At 39.7% G+C, this 16,094-nt stretch overlaps 1 protein-coding gene across 3 annotated transcripts in view; it reads right to left on the bottom strand.

The window, feature by feature from the left end:
- Positions 1 to 16,094, bottom strand: part of LOC101165379 (receptor tyrosine-protein kinase erbB-4) — a 357,518-nt gene that overhangs the window by 78,117 nt on the left and 263,307 nt on the right. For all 3 annotated transcript variants that reach the window (XM_023964982.1, XM_023964985.1, XM_023964991.1), the window contains exons 13-15: positions 15,326 to 15,458; positions 9,436 to 9,529; positions 5,955 to 6,109 (exon numbers count right to left, since the gene is read on the bottom strand). In XM_023964982.1, the coding sequence (XP_023820750.1) occupies positions 5,955 to 6,109; positions 9,436 to 9,529; positions 15,326 to 15,458 (382 nt within the window). The remainder of the gene's footprint in view (positions 1 to 5,954; positions 6,110 to 9,435; positions 9,530 to 15,325; positions 15,459 to 16,094) is intronic.

The raw sequence follows: 16,094 nt of genomic DNA, 5'->3' as shown, positions 1-16,094 counted from the left end.
CAGCTGAGGACTTACAACTTGATTTAAATTCATCACCAAAGACATGACTTGACTTGAAGTTACAGTTGAAGACTTGTAACTTGACTTGGATTTATCACTAAAGACTTGGTACCTCGCTTAAATTTATCACCAAATACTTGAAGTTCAGGCTTAGGACTTGTTACTTGACTTGGAATGATTACCAAAGACTTGAGACTTGATTTGGATTGATTACCAAAGACTTGAGACTGTGGATAGAATTCTGGCTTGACTTGGATTCATCACCAAACACACAAGACTTGACTTGAAATTAAAACAAGGACTTCTTCAGACTTGACTTAAGGCCCGTACACACCGGGACGAATATTCACCAGCGTTTTTCGCCACGTTTTTTGTGTTCACACCCAGGCGATTTTCGCTGACGATGAGCCGAGTCAACATGTAATTTCATTCCCTGACATTAGATGGCGCTTAATGTAAAACAGAAATACCCCCTGTACACAAAGTGGCGCTGCACAACTTTACGCTTCTTAAAGTTGCTTTTCACTCAGAAGAAGAGAGCAAGTATTTACGCGCTTGTCAGAATCAAACAAAGAAAACATGAATATTTCAAGCACCAGTAGCTCCAGTTCCGGCGGTGAAGAAATTATTGTTCTGTTGAATGATGAAAGACGCCGGAAAAGACGTCGATTTTGGGTACATCCCTTAGTTACGGGAAGAGAAGAACATGGGGAGTTTCATCGACTGGTACAAGATCTGAAAATCTATCATGAGCGTTTTCGGGGATATTTTAGAATGTCCGTCAGTGAGTGCATCTTCTTTGTATTATTTCTTCACGGCAGTGTAGACGCTACTTCTTCGCCGTGACGTATGTGTGCTCAGCAAGACAGTTTTGTGTTTGAGCGCCCCCAAGTTGTGTTTAACTTTAACTTCAGAAGCTCCAGACACGTGAGCAAAAGCGCCATTCTCATTGGTCGTATAGTTTTAGATGCGGCGCATCAAACCAAAAAAACAAGCCCAAGGCGTTTTTTTAAAAAAATGACGCTTTTACGCGTGGCGTTTTTCGCGTCGGTGTGCACACTCACATTGGTGCCCTTTGTTTAGTCACGAGGCGTTAAACGTCGGCGAATATCACGCGCGAAATTCATCCCGGTGTGTACGGGCCTTTAGACTTGCAAAAAAGGGACTTGGGAGGACGTCTCTGGTTCTACCTGAGAAATTTTGGTAATCCACTTTTAACTTTATTTCCATGGCATCATAGGATGTTTTCTTCCTAGGACTTAAGTCTGGCTACTTTGATTGTAGAACTTGACTGGTGCTCCATTTAGCAGCCAACTTTCTCAGTATTATGTCTTCACAAGTACCACCAAGCAAAAATATCATGATATTTCAGAGGCATTTTTTTAAACTTCCACATTGGGTATCAAGGTCAGCAAACAGACTTTATAACTACTAATAACTTAAAAAGAAATGTAACTATCTGTCAGCATCATTTAAATTGCATGTAATGCTCTGGATGCAGATGCCAAAGCATTTTTGGCTCTCAGCTTCCCAGTTAGATTAGCCGTTTTCTGTCAATCATCCAGAGCAAAATAAACATTCAAAGAAATTATCAGAAGTCTAACTTTGCCTAAAAGATTCATGATGATACAATTTCGCCTAGAACTGTCAGCGTATTGAAGATGATTTGAATAATTTCTTCAAAACAAGCGGATGACATTTTTCCATGATACATAGGCGGGAAATACTTTCCATCTAATACTTGACAGGCACTGACTAGTGGAAGTTCTAAAGTAGTGACTACGGTAAATAAAGGGAGGCTTTAAGCAGCCAAAAGACTTATAGCTGCAAATATTTCCCCCAAGAGCAAAAAAGAGTGAAAAAGGAAAAGGGTTTATTGACTTTCCATTGATTAAGTAGCCATAGGCAAATCCTGATCACATATCTTAGCCTCAAAGCATCCTTCAAATCTTGATAGTTTAAAATCCTTTTTCAAAAAACATTTTCTTTTAATGTAGAACAATGTGCTTTACTTTTAGGTGAATTTAAAGTTCAAAGGCTTCCTTTTTTCCGTCAAATGGAAACTGCATGCATGGTTCTGTCTCGCTGTTGATAACACATCTATCACTGAGAGGCGTTGTGCGAGCAGGACGTGATTAAGGCCCGCTCCTCATTAATTCTGGACACTTGATTGGAGAGCTTGAACTAGAAAATAGATTTTGTGCGTGTGTTTGGGTGTTTGTGGGACCAAGCTATTACCACACACAATCGATGACTTTATAAAAAATTAAGAAAATAAAAGAAAACAACCTTTGGTGCTTTAAACAACAAAGGCAACTTATTTCTCACTGCTAACTTTTAGAAGAAAACTTTACCTTGATGACGCACTCCGATGAAAACTTTATTTTTGCCGTTTTTAACATTTATATTTCACAAAATCAATATATTTCTACACCAGTGACACAATAGTCCGGCCAACTTGGAGGGAAATTGCAATGGACTACATTCTTTCTGCAGAAACTTTGTCCTAAAAAATGATGCAGGGTTTAAGGATTTTGGTTAAAAATGGTATTCATAATTAGAAAACCACTGGGCAGCCTTTTAAAATAGATCAAAAGATGATTGGAGTGGGACTTTAGGTGTTTTTTGATGGTGATTTTCTCTTTTTACTCTGTCTGGCTATTTTGAATATTTACTACCAATCACTTCCAAATTTGCAAGGTTGCAGGCATCAGAAAACGAGAAAAAAAGGGCAGGTTGGCATAGGTACTAGGGAAAAAAAGGACATGGCTCCCACCCTGTCTTTATGATGAGATGTGACAGAGCCCAGTGGAATCACGCTCAAGATAATGCTGCAGAATGGCTTGCATCTGTGACACGTTTTGCTTTCCTCTTCCTAAATCTGCTTCAATAACTCTCACCAAGGAACTGCAATAACACAAAATGAGCCCCTGCCATGTCGGAGACAGATAAATTAAGTCCCTCTCTTCCTAAGATAGTCTCACTAACCCTGTTGCTAGGTTTCGGAGCCCTAACTTCGTTTGTACAGACCACCGATGAGGTCCCTTTCAGCTCCTTACCCATCATTATCTTTTTAATCTCTGACAATGGCTGGATGTTCAGCTGCTTCCCTGATGGTGAGTCCCCACTTTTGTTTGAGTAAAAAGAAAGAAAAAGGCTCAGCCTTCAAGTTACACACAGATCTTTGAAGAAGTTGTTTCTGTATCAAAGTTTTTTTCAGTATATAGGGAGTCAAGCTTATTCTTTTGTCATGGGGTTTCTATAGGTTTAAGGCTCCAAAACTGATGGGCAACATGTGTTTCTCCTTACAACAGCTGCAATTGATGCTTGTTCATTATTTAGACTATCCAACGTAACTCTAAAATAGACAAACACACAAAAAGCTTTGCTTGCATATTTATGACCGCAAAACTCAACGCAATTGGTGTCCCCACATCAATCAATACCACTGTCCCGTTAAATGTCTGTAACATGGGTAGTAAAACACATCCATGTCAACCTTTGTCAAATTTCAAAGACTTGAGTTAATTGCCAAATTACCAAAAAATAAAAATCTGAATGACGCGCCTCTGTCTCACCAACTAGAGGTATAACGCTTTGTTCACACCAGGCTCTGAATTGGTCCAAGGTACGGCTTCCATTACAAAGTGTAAGTAAACTCATGCATGTGTATATTTCGGAGTTCCGCATTTAAAACACTTTATGCATCTCTATGCAAGGCTCTATGTACAAAACGTGCAGCCATTGAATGCATAATGACTTTATTAAAGTTAAACGAGTTGAACTTTTACCAATCAGAGACTAAGATTTGGTAATGTCTAATGGGTAGCGTCCTTTTCAAGACACAGAAGTGCCAACCATTTGAAAATTGATCACAAAGGAGAAATTAATTATTGGGGTTTGTGCCGGACCGGAATGATATAGTCTTTCACAGATTGGGATAGAGCTGTGAAAGAAAAGGCCGGGAGCAAAATTCACAATATTTCCACTACTTTGCCATTTTGCACCAATCAGGAGTTCTCAAAGTGTGGTCCGAGGGCCAATGGCGGCCCACAAGAGGAGTATTTGTGGCCCTCAATAAAAGAGGGCCACAAGGTTCCTTTGAGAAAAAAAAACATTGTGTTGGCGTGAAGAAAAGGCGCTTTCAGGCTAAGTGGACAAATGCTTAGTTTGTCGTACCTCATGGGCTGCATAAAGTCATGTACCTGATTTGCAAGCAGGTAAATGCAATGCTCAAAGTATTCAATATAAATCATCACTATGTTACAATTCATAAAAACTATGACAAATTTACCGGCGAGGAGAGCAGCAATAAGCTCCAACAAATACAAAGAGGCTATGGTGCACAGCAGATGTTCACAAAATTGGCTAAATCCAGTCAAGCTGTGACAGAAGCTCGCTACGTTGTGGCGTTGGAAATGGCCCGGTGTAGCAAGGGGAGATTGTAAAAGAATGTCTGCTGAAAGTAGCTGACATTGTTTGTCCAGAGCAAAAGAAAAGGTTTGAAGAAATAAGTCTATCAAATGGTACAAATACTAGACAAGTAGAAGATCTAGGCAGCAACCTCCGACCGCACTTGAGAAAACATCTGGAGGGCCTGGTTAACTGTACAAATGACACTTGGTCATTAAAGTTATTAAAAACAACTTTTTCTGTTCAACCAATTTTGTTTTTTCACCAAAATTGGCCCCCAGCTCTAATGTCAAGTTCTTAGTTTGGCCCTCCGCTTCAAAAACTTTAAGAAACCCTGGCCTATACAAACTGTGAGTAAATGCGCTTGTATTGGGTAGCAACAGACTTGTATAAACACCATAAGCTAAAAGCATGTTTAAAAACCTGCATTTAGTGCGTCTTGAACGCGCTACACAAGCCCGGTGTGCACGTCTTAAGAGTTTAGTACAACCTGTTGCTTGCAGCCTGTCGGTAGACAAAAAATGTGCACGAACATTCTTACTCTACGGGTTCACGAAGCGGCCTACGACCATACTCATTTGTATCTCCGTGCCTCGTACAAGTTCACCTATTTTATGCCCATAAGGCTTTTCAAGGAAATCATGGCCACTACTAACTTCTGAGGTTAGATACTATTTGTCCTAAAAGCATCTAGTTTTGGTAAGGCAGAAAACAGCTTTCTCTGAAGATGACACCAATTGGACTACCAATTTTATTTTTTTTATCTGACTGTATTATTGGGGAAACAGCAAATCAAAAATCTTGATACAAAGTAGAGTCACAAAAATGTCCTCAGACATTGACCATCCCAAGAGTAAAAAAAAAAAAGGACATAGTTGCAATGGACTTTTTAGTAGTTTGGAGGGGATTAAATGAGACAGAAATTTTGACTTTTAAGCAATTTTAGCACATCAGTAATCTAAAGTGAGATTTAGGTCTTGATGACCTGTTCTTTTTTATAATACTGTCCCCATTTGATTCTCCAAAACACACTTGAACCCTGTTTTTACATCACATGCAAATTTCATCAATTGCTTATAACACATTTCTTCATTGCAACCTAGATGCCTCTACCTCAAACAGAGGTTTGTCTTTCTTTCTTTGTGTTGCCTTTCAGCCTAAACCTGCTTTTTTATGTAGGAAAAAAAAACAGTAAATTCTGCACCAATCTGTTCATGAAGCTAACCAAGGCAAATTTGGCCCCTTCCAAACCTCCCATGGATACATCTCTTGTTCGCAGACAATAGTTTCAGCCTCTCCTTTATTCACAGCCAGCTGTTCCTTTCTGCTTCTTTAAGTTTCCCTGCTTGAACATCCCTTGCCTTCATTTCTTCGCTCTTCTTCCCGTTTGTCACCACCTGTTCCCTTATTTTTGATAAATCTTTTTCATCCGACCTGCTGCTTGGGAGTTGAACCAAGGACCTCAAAGTTACCTTTTATGAGACAAAAGAATGGACTTTATGTTGAAAACCTGTTTTTTGTGTGTGTGCCTAATTCCTCACCCCTGGGTGCAGTTGACATGGCAGGGATGGCATTCGTTGTTGGCCTTGGCGTATTTGAAGATGAAACTGTTGGCGCCCTGCAACCCGTCAGGGCACTTCTCCACGCAGTTGGGCCCGTCTTTGAAATTGAGGCATTTCACGCATTGGTCTGGGCCCTGTGAAGGGAGAAGAAAGGAAGAGGGATGAGACGTGTCATGAAGAGGTGACAGACGAAGGGAGAATGCAGAGTAAAAAAAAAAAAAAAGTGTAGAAGGATGAGACGGGTAAACGAACAAAGACAGATGGAGAAAAATGGTTGGATGAGGGAAATAAAATTATGGAAATTGGAATGGGAAAAGGGGAGACAAAAGGTTGGGGGAGAAAAAAAAGGAATATACGAGCAGATTGAGAAGAAGTGAACAAAATCAAATTTGAATCTGGCAAATCACGTCAATTTGCTCACTTCCTATTACAGCTAATTTATCTGGCAGGACCCACGTGAATTCCATTCAGTCATTTATAATGTGGTGGGCAAATTGCATAGAGCTCATTCTGTGGCAATCCTGACAAAATTGTCAAAATGTGTAAGAAATCAGGTCATTTCATGTGGTGGCAAGCGGCAACTTCGGCAACCTCGGCACCTCGGAACCTCTGAACTTACAATTCTGCAAAGTGTTTTGTTTGTGTAAGCCAGGAGGCAGCTGGGAGTTTTCATATCACTGCTAATGATGACCACAGCGACCTGACGGACGGCTTCTCGCAGTCAGACGCTTCCAGGCATTCGGTAAACAGTCTTCTTTTGCGTGTCTGCGCACACACATGTGACCGCACCTACTGCTTTTGAAAAAATAAGTGCAAGTAAATACATACATCCAGGCGCACCCACATGTCTGAAAGTGTCCAAGCGTGTCCGTGTACGCTGTATGCATGAGTATGTGTATGTTAAGGCGCCTTTGGATGATTGACTCTGGTGTTATTTACTACTCAGCTGTGACCAGCATCTCAACGTCAGCAGTCTGTGCGCATCACGGGAAAGTCGCTCTCTTTTCATCTCTCATTTTCCTTCTCAGGGGACCGTCAGAAAAGGTTAGTCACACAATCACAAGCCTTACTGGAATCAGTCATGCAGCCCATTAAATACAGCTTCCAATGGTGTATCCCCGCAAATGCAAAATTGGCTTTTGCAGGACACCAGTTCTTTAAAAGATTATTTCTTTTTCCAAGCTACGCTTCAAATAAGGATTTAGATGTTTTTTTAAACGCCATCCCTTTAAAAATCTTTCCCTTTCTTATATTAACTGGGGCTTAGGCTTAAAGCAGATAAATTCAGCATTAGTACTTGTTATAGTCTTCATATAATATATTCTTCATAAAAAAAAGAAAGCGAGATACTTTTGAACATTTTTGGGAGTTCCCAGTTAGAGTAGCATCAACATTGACTGAGTAAAGCCTTTTTTTCCACTGAGCGGTAAATCATGGTCTAGTCCGGTATTTTGAGAGTTTCCAATATGTAATGGGCCCATTAAGCTGGACTCAGCTGTACCATTTTTGGTCCCCCATTGGTTGCAAGGCCATAGAAAAATGGCGGCACTACTGTTGAAACCCGTTGATTGGCTGAAGGTCATTACGACAAAAGGAGGCACAGAGAAAGCAGCTTTATTCCTCTTTGCCGCCCGCAATCTTCTATCAAACAACATTAAATGTTTTGTATGTACGAAGTACCAAAAGCCAAGCGGGGAAAACAAAAAAAAAAGAGTTGCAGCATGACCTCCATTTTTGTTGGTAGCTTCAACCCGTTTCCACTCAATACTTTGCGTAGAAACGCTCAATTGAATAGCAGACCGGACCGGTCCCGACTGCACAGTGGAAACCAGGCTTAGGAGAACAGGACTGAGTGGAGGTTATATCACCCACAGACAAGGGCTTACTTTAGGCTCAAATTAATGTAGGTCAATCCAGTGGTTATTGTTTTCACCATAAGGACCTCACCATATTGGAACCATACAAAGTCAGTAAGCAGTGACTGGTTCAAGTTGGGATGACTCAACATTTTTTTCGCCATCGCTCTCGCCAATCAGTAATGAGCTTGTTGGACAGCAACACCCTATCATTTGCAAGCAGGCTCGAGAAAATCCGGTTGTGTTCGAATTCCCTCACTACTTCTTCACTATTTTGTAGAGCTGTCCGAATCTATAACATAAATATCCCGTGCCCTAGAAAATTCTTTGAAAAACTAGTATGCATCGATGCTCCGAGATTGGTGGATATAGACTGTAATACATTGTTTGAACAATTTTTTATTTTAAAATGTTTTATTTATAGTATGTTTCTAAAACCATTCATATTTTTATGAACACAGGGAATTAAAATATTTGTAAAATGTTTATACTTACTTGGTTTATACCTTGGCAAATGGTTGATGTTCTATTTATATAGCAAGCCCATGTTAAAATAAAGTATGTAAAAAATAGAATGACTGAGTAATAGTTGTTTATTTCTCTAGTGGATTATAAGAGTTTTGCTTCTTCGGACCACCCACTTCCTGTTTGGAATGCAATAGGGGAGGGGTTATGAGCATTAACTGCATGAAAAGGCTGTAGTTAGCATTGCACTAACAAAGATATTAGACGTTTTAATTTGAATTAAATTTTCAATTTGCAGGCGAAAAAAAAACTTTACTTTCATATTTGCTGATTTGCCTTAATTTTCTTTTAACCCTTCCAAAAAAAATTGTAATTCTGTTTTTTAAATGAATTTTCTCTTGGGTATGGGATTTATCAAAATAAATTCTGTAAATATAAAAACATACTCATTTAAAATTATACAAATTTGACTATAGTATAGCCAATAATATTTATGTAAAAATAGTTTTGATCAAGCGACCATCTAGTAAGGTCTTTGAAAACATGTGGGCCTTAGATTAGCTCAAGTGTGCTTTTTTACACAAGTTGGGGTTAAAAAAAAATCCTGTACAGCTTTCCCGATTTAACATCAGTTTTTTTTTATTTTTAAAGTTCCGTAGAATGATTTGTACCATCACATAGATTAAGAAAATTTGTTGAACCAACATTTCTATTCGCATCAACTTTGCTTTTATTTCAAAGCATTTAATAAGCATTTTAGTCTGTAGATGGCATTCAACATGAAAAGGTTTTTATGTTGTATATCCAAGCAATTTAGATTATTTTTATAACTGAAATAATAAAGCGGCCTTAATGCAAGTTTAGAAAGTAATTTGGCTGTCCCATCTTTGAAAGGATGTGCCCTCTACAGCAGCAGCAGAAGCAGTTTATCATACTTACCATGAACCCTACTATTCACCTTTCTAAATACCATTTATATCTGCTGAAATCTGTACTAAACTGGTTTTAGTGAAGGGGAAAAAAGGCCCGTAAAATAAAGATACTCCACACACCAAATGCAATTGGGCCTACAGTGGTCTATAGAGATGATTCCAGATCATTTCAGTTTAAAGTTTAATTTAGACACAGGTTAGTCTTACCTGTCCAAGACATGTCAAGCTGTTCCCATCCATTTTCTCACACTGACTGTCGCACTCCAGGCACACAGAACCATTGGCAAACTCTCGCACTTCCCTGATAAAAAACATGGAAATACAAATAGAGATAGGAGGTTTAAAAAACATCGAGGGGTTAGACAGAAACTGAGGGACATTATGAATGCTTGGCTAAAGCTTATAGTTGCTTATTGTCAAGAGGAGGTACTGCACTTGGAATTAGAACAAAGTAGAGGAACTTTTGGACGAGGACGGAACAGGTCACAGATTGAAAATGAGTCAACCCTTTAACACAGGAACTTTCACTGGTGATGCCTAAATAACGCTTGCTCTTCGACACACTGTCACTCTTAAACTGTTTACGGGATAATATGAATCAGTTGATTCTGATGCATAAAAATCTGCTTTTTATTTCAGGTTTGCACCGATATGCCACTCATTATTTCTGTAAACTGTGCATATTGGTTACACAGGTGTTTTTCTCCCCTTCAGAATCTGTTGGAGTAACGTTAATTGTAAATACGGTTAAAGAGTTACGGTAGGCCAAAGAATGTCAATACTGGAGCTAAAGCTCTGGTGTTAATAAAGGGTTCAAGACATTTGATTTTTACATTTTTGTCGAAGAATCAACCAGTTTGTGCAAATATAAATGGACTTAGAGGTATAATGATTTATCAGTTTAATCGATAAATCGTTTTATTTTCCTGCGATCCAACCAGATTGGATCGATTTTAGGTCAGTGAATTGGATCATTAAAAATTAACCAATATCGACTATAAATCCAATCGTCAACCACAAATTATGATATGGATCAAATTGTTGGTAAAATAAATCTTTACGTGCCTAAATAGACATAAAGGTGTTTGAGCCATGTTGATTTTTTTCTTTACTTTTAAAAGGAATACTATAGAACAATGTATTTGGTGTTGAGTGTACACAGTGGGTTGATTTTTTTGCAACGCCCCGGGTCATACTCTATAATCCCCTAGTCTGCCTTGTATGTGTGTCTTCGATCCATATGTTTCCGACTCGTATGCGTCTGAATCAGCAAATTATCTCTTCTTTTTGAAGTGGGACATCTCTGGAAGTTGCTTGCCGTCAATAGCACCCGATTAAAACTACTTTTCACATCAGAGCTATCGATCGACCACTGCAAAGGATGCGCGCCCTCAGAGCGGGATTTCCAAACAAAACCCGCTTCTCAGAGTGACGGGATAATGAGGATGACTCGGTATGTCTGTGAGACTTGTTTGTTTTACCATCTGATGCTGCCGGGGTGTGAAAAAAAAAAAAAAAGTAAACAGACTCCCTTCTTTTAAGCAGGATTTATGTGATCTGGCACTGAGAACTTTATATCTCCTGCGGGTATGTGCCTTTTTCTGCATCTTCTTGTGGGGAATGTGCAATGGAAATATTTTAAACACAGCAGATAGGGAATCTTTGGGGGGAAAAAATTAGATATTGTGAGTCTGGAACTGCATCGCTTTAAAGAAAGACAAAAGTGATGATAGAATGCCAACTTTCTCTCTTGCTCATTGTCAAATCGTTGCTTTCTTTGAATGCTTTGCTCTGTGTAGTTTGTCTTAGACAAATAGAGCATATGCAAGGATCGTCCGACTATTAAAAATGTTTACAAAAGGCTCCAAAGAGACTCCATTACAGTTTTCTCTTGCCTTTCATTCCCTTGTTCCAAAATAAATTAGATTTATCTCCTTGAAGCTCTGTCAATTGGAATCCTTAAAGGAAGGACTGGGCAGTAGAGAGATATATTGGTAGTTGAGTTCAGTAGGGGGAAAAACAGAGTAGAGAATGGAGGAGGACAAAGACCTCTGCAGCGGTGCTCTCCGGGGTCATTTCCATTCCGTCAAAGCCGTTCCTCCTGATTGGCTCCCTTCACGGCTAGGAGTGAGCGGCAAGTGCCCTCAGGCGATGGCCTGATGGGGGATTAGTCCTGCTTAAGCAGGACTTTAAGGAGGAACATAGACACCGTTCAGACCTCAAAATATCCAACAACTTAGAACACGGTCAAGCTACCAAAGCCACTTTTTTTTTCCCATTAATTACCTATTTTTATCGTCTCCAAAACCCGGTTCCTCAAAACCCCAATGGACATCATCTAAGTCTTTTGCTTTTCCGAATCTCACAAGCCTTTGCTCTGCTTCTGTTTTATTCAACAGACTTATAAACCAAAGGGAATCAATGCCTTTCTTCATTAAGAATGAAAACGTAGTACAAGAGCAAGCTCAGGAATCTAAAAGTTTGAAAATCACCACCCTGAAAACATTTTTAATGAGCCAATTCCATATTCTTTGGAGACACAGACTTCCGTGGCTTCACAACAAGTAATTACATGATGCTACTCTGAATTTGGCAAAACAAAACACTATTTTGATAGTGGTATTCATGATAGTGGTAAACGGAAATATTGTTCCTCTTTAAGGCATTGTTGATACTTTGATGTCACAGTTTTGCTAAACATTCTAAAAGGCTTGTATGACGATGATATGACGGAACCCTGCAATCAAGTAATACACAAGTGGTATAGCGTCACAGTTTAGTGCCAGTTGAGTATTTTTTAAGACTGCTTAACTGAATTCAAAGAGTGAATCCCAATCCTCCATCTATTTTCACTATTCCAGAACCAGGTCACTGGAGCAACAGTCCCAGCAGATTGACACACTTTTGTGTCCTCAGCCCCCTGTCCTATGTCAAATACTTGATCTGCCTGGGGGAAGTATAGAAACTCCACTGGGGCATCCTCCCACACAACAGAATTACTCTTTTAATCTAGGATCATCCCAGCTATACTTCAAAAGAATATCAAACAAACTCATGGAATTGATAATACCATAGGTGACTAGGCGGACTTTTCAATCTACACTCTTCAATATGATCTAAAGATACGAGTGATTTCGGTCAAACTGTTTGAGTGTTTTTGTGATTATGCTAATGCGGCTAACGTGTAGAGCTGTAAGACTGTGTTACTAACAAGGTTGGGAGTTAGCGTAGTCACAGTAACATTTTTTTTAGCAGTGTCTGTCTTTTTTAATGTGTTGCCAATAAGGTTCAGTGTAACATGTATTGTGAATGCGCTAACATGGCTAACCTGTAGAAATGTCGGACTGTGTTTTTTGTTCTTTACATGTTACGAACTAGTTTGGGAATTAGCGTAGACATGTAACATTTGCTTTAGCGGTATTAGCGGTTGGGTGTTACATGTATTGTGAATGAGTAGCTTCCACACCAACCGCTGTCTAAAGAGAGTCCACAACATCATGCATGACCAGCACCATCCAGCCCACCATCTCTTCCACCTGCTGCTCTCAGAAAGGAGGTACAGGTCCATCCGGGTCTGAACAACCAGACTGAATGACAGCCTTTATCCACAGGCTGTGCAGCTGCTGAACAGTCAACACCTGTGTGTGTATTCAGAATGTCTTATTTTTGTTTAGTCCTTGCTGTGTATCTTTTTGTACCAATGTTGCACTTTGGTTATTTGTTTATTGGTTATTTATTTTTGAAATAATAAAGGTGATTGTCGATGCTCCAAACGCAATTTTTTTTGTTTTAATGACAATGACAAATGAATCTTGAATCTAGAATCTTAACACGGCTAACCTGTGGAAATGTTTTTTTACATGTTACTAACAAGTTTGGGAGTTAGCGTGGACACGTATCATAGCTTTAGCGGTGTTGGTCTTTTTTTTTTTTTTTACATGTTGCAACAAGGTTGGGTGTTACACATATTGTGAATACGCTAACAAGGCTAACCTGTAGCAATCTTTGGTTGTTTTTTTTTTTTTTTTTTTTACATGTTACGAACAAGGTTGGGAGTTAGCCTAGTCACAGTAACATTTTTATTTTAGCAGTATCAGCCTGTTTTTTTTAACGTCTTGCAAACAAGGTTGGGAGTTACAGGTATTGTGAACACGTTAACGCATTAACGGTTATAACGTGTAATGTATTAGAAACAAGTTCAAGAGTTATTGTGAACGGAGTTAATTGTATTATTGACTGACAGACTTATGGTTCGGTGTGACTTATATATGACAAAATTTTTAAAAATACAGTCCACCATTTCATCTGGTGCGCCCTCTAGTGTGGAAAATACAGTAATTAACAATATTTATATTAAGGCAAAATAACTGAGAAAATTTCCAAAATAATGCAATTTCAATTTGTCATAAATACGTATAAATATTTCTTGCTTATAACCTTTTTTTTTTACTTCCTTTGCAGTTTTTTTCCCCATCTTGCCTTTTTTTTCTTCAAACAGGCACATGAAAGACAAACAAACAGAGCAATTTTCCCTACAACGGATGACAAAGGTTGACTGTAGATACAGTGCAAGGAAGAAGTGCGCTTCAGTAAATCCCATCCACGCGCCTCTCCCTCATCTTCTTCAAAGTTTCAGCTATGAGCTGTTTTTCCACAGCAACTTCAAAGCTCCCCTCCCACAAGCGGAGCCGGAACAGAGCAGCAACAAGTCAACATGAGCGAAGGTGGCTCGCTCTCAAACACTCGAGGTCTTCGCCTCCTCCTGAAGGGGGAGAACACAAACTTGACATCTCTGCTTGCTTGCAGGAAAGTCATATTTCTCTTCTGGCAGGTGCTGCTGGTGCAGTCTTACTTTGGATGGATAGTTTCCAGTGTTCTGACTCGCAACATTTTCCTCATGCAATGAAAATTCATTTAAAGGAAGCTAGCATCTACAAAGCAGTCTTTCTCCACGGGTGGGGTTGCTAGTTGCCTTTTGATGTGCATCTTGGCAACAAAAAGACATCGGTGGGACTCCATGGCTGGGTGGTATGAACACTCAGTCCATGACGGCAGCTGCATTACTTTCTTACATTTCTTTTCTATACAAAATTCCATATTGGAATGCAGACACACTATCAGAAAGATGCTAACTTATTCAATCTGAGCTCGCACAATGCTGACAAAAGCTTTTGTAAGAATTCCAATTTCTCCAATGATTCAGTCTGAATGCACACGTGAAAGGTAAAACCACCAGAAAATCTTAAGCTAGGTGCAAATCATGTGACTAACAACAACTCTTGAATGACACCAATCCAACATTTTTAAAAGAAGAGTCAACTGGCTACATAAGAAATAGAAAAAGTTCATCTTCTGTAAAATGTCCGCAAATGCTTTAAACTTTATTTGTGCATTTATTTTGTGTAGGAACCACTAAAATGGGTGATAGATTTTCTCTTAACCCAAAACTGTTAAGGTGTAGGCTTAAAAAAAATCTGATTCCTCGTCTGACTTTTATGATGGGACGGATAAATACAAAAGAAAAAAAAAACGGTTATCAAAACTGTCAACTTTATTAGCAACATCCTTGTAACATTAGACAGCCAGTTGTTGTCTAAGTTACACAACCCTGTCACTTGGGAATCAAACTCTGATTCCCTGTGTGCTAGTCCTGCACCTAACCAAGGTCGTTGGTTACCACAGGTAGATTGGTAACTTCTTGGTCCGGTGGTATAGGTGGTGGTCTACCTGCCCACGTGTATTGGAGTGTCCTTGGAGAAGACACTAACCCAGAGGTGTCAAACACCAGGCCCGGCCTCACGCTGGTTTTCCAGAAATCCTGCCTTATCTACCGCTGATTACCTGGATCAGGTGTGTTTGGCCAATAAGGAGCTTCAATGATAGGTTGGTTGTAAAGCATGTAGGACACCGGCCCTTGTGGCACCCCTGCACTAACCCCACATTGTTCCTCAGAGTGCCCCTTCTATGGCAGGTCTGCAACCATCCGTGTATAAATATGCTTGTGAATAAATTAAAGGAGTATAAATACACACCATTTTACTTTTGTTTTTACTGTATTAGGACATTAAGACACAGTTTGGATGTGTTTTCCACGTACCCATTGAAGAGGTTGCAGGACTCAACACAGGTGCGTCCGCGTTTGAAATACCGACAGGAGAGACACTGGTCGGGTCCGGGCCCCCAGCAACCATCTTCCGAACACATTCGATCGCATATCATCTGCTGCTGAACTGTAAAGAGAGAAAACAGGAAAAAAAAGATGTCAAAATCGCAAATTAAAAGACAACTGGGATTGCTTTTATAATAGATTATATTATGAATGTCTGTTGGCTGCTGTGAATAAAGGCTGCACAGCTGTGTGGGCAAACATTGGTATTCCCCACACCTCTCCTGTTAAAGAGAGCACTTCAAGCGGTTCCTTGAGTCCCCCCACCCACCCACCCTCTCTAGTCAAACCGCAACAATCAATGCCGTTCATCAGAGCTGCAGTCCCCTCCATCCGGTGAGTGACACACCGGGGAGTGCCGCCTGGTGGGGGCTCGACCCCCTGTCACAAGCCGAGCAATCAATGGCAGACAGCCAGTTTAGCCTAATGAAGAGGCCAGTGTAAGGTCCAATCAATCGATCGGTAACGCGCACATGCTGCACTCATTAACCAGCTTGATGATATCAGTCTCTTTAGCTCCATATCTGCTCCAGCTTTTAACAATGCTTTTAGCAAATACTAAAAATAAGATAAACGGCATGTGTGCTGATAAAAAATTATGCCTGCATAGTTATTCATTTGACTATTATGAATTTTTCCATCTTGTTTCAGATGCGAGCGGTGACTTTAATCCACCTCAGTGCATGAAATGTCACGCTAG

This window comes from Oryzias latipes, chromosome 2 (genome assembly GCF_002234675.1).
Source record: "Oryzias latipes chromosome 2, ASM223467v1".
Taxonomy (NCBI): Eukaryota; Metazoa; Chordata; class Actinopteri; order Beloniformes; family Adrianichthyidae; genus Oryzias; species Oryzias latipes.
This window is presented reverse-complemented; position numbering and strand designations above follow the sequence as displayed.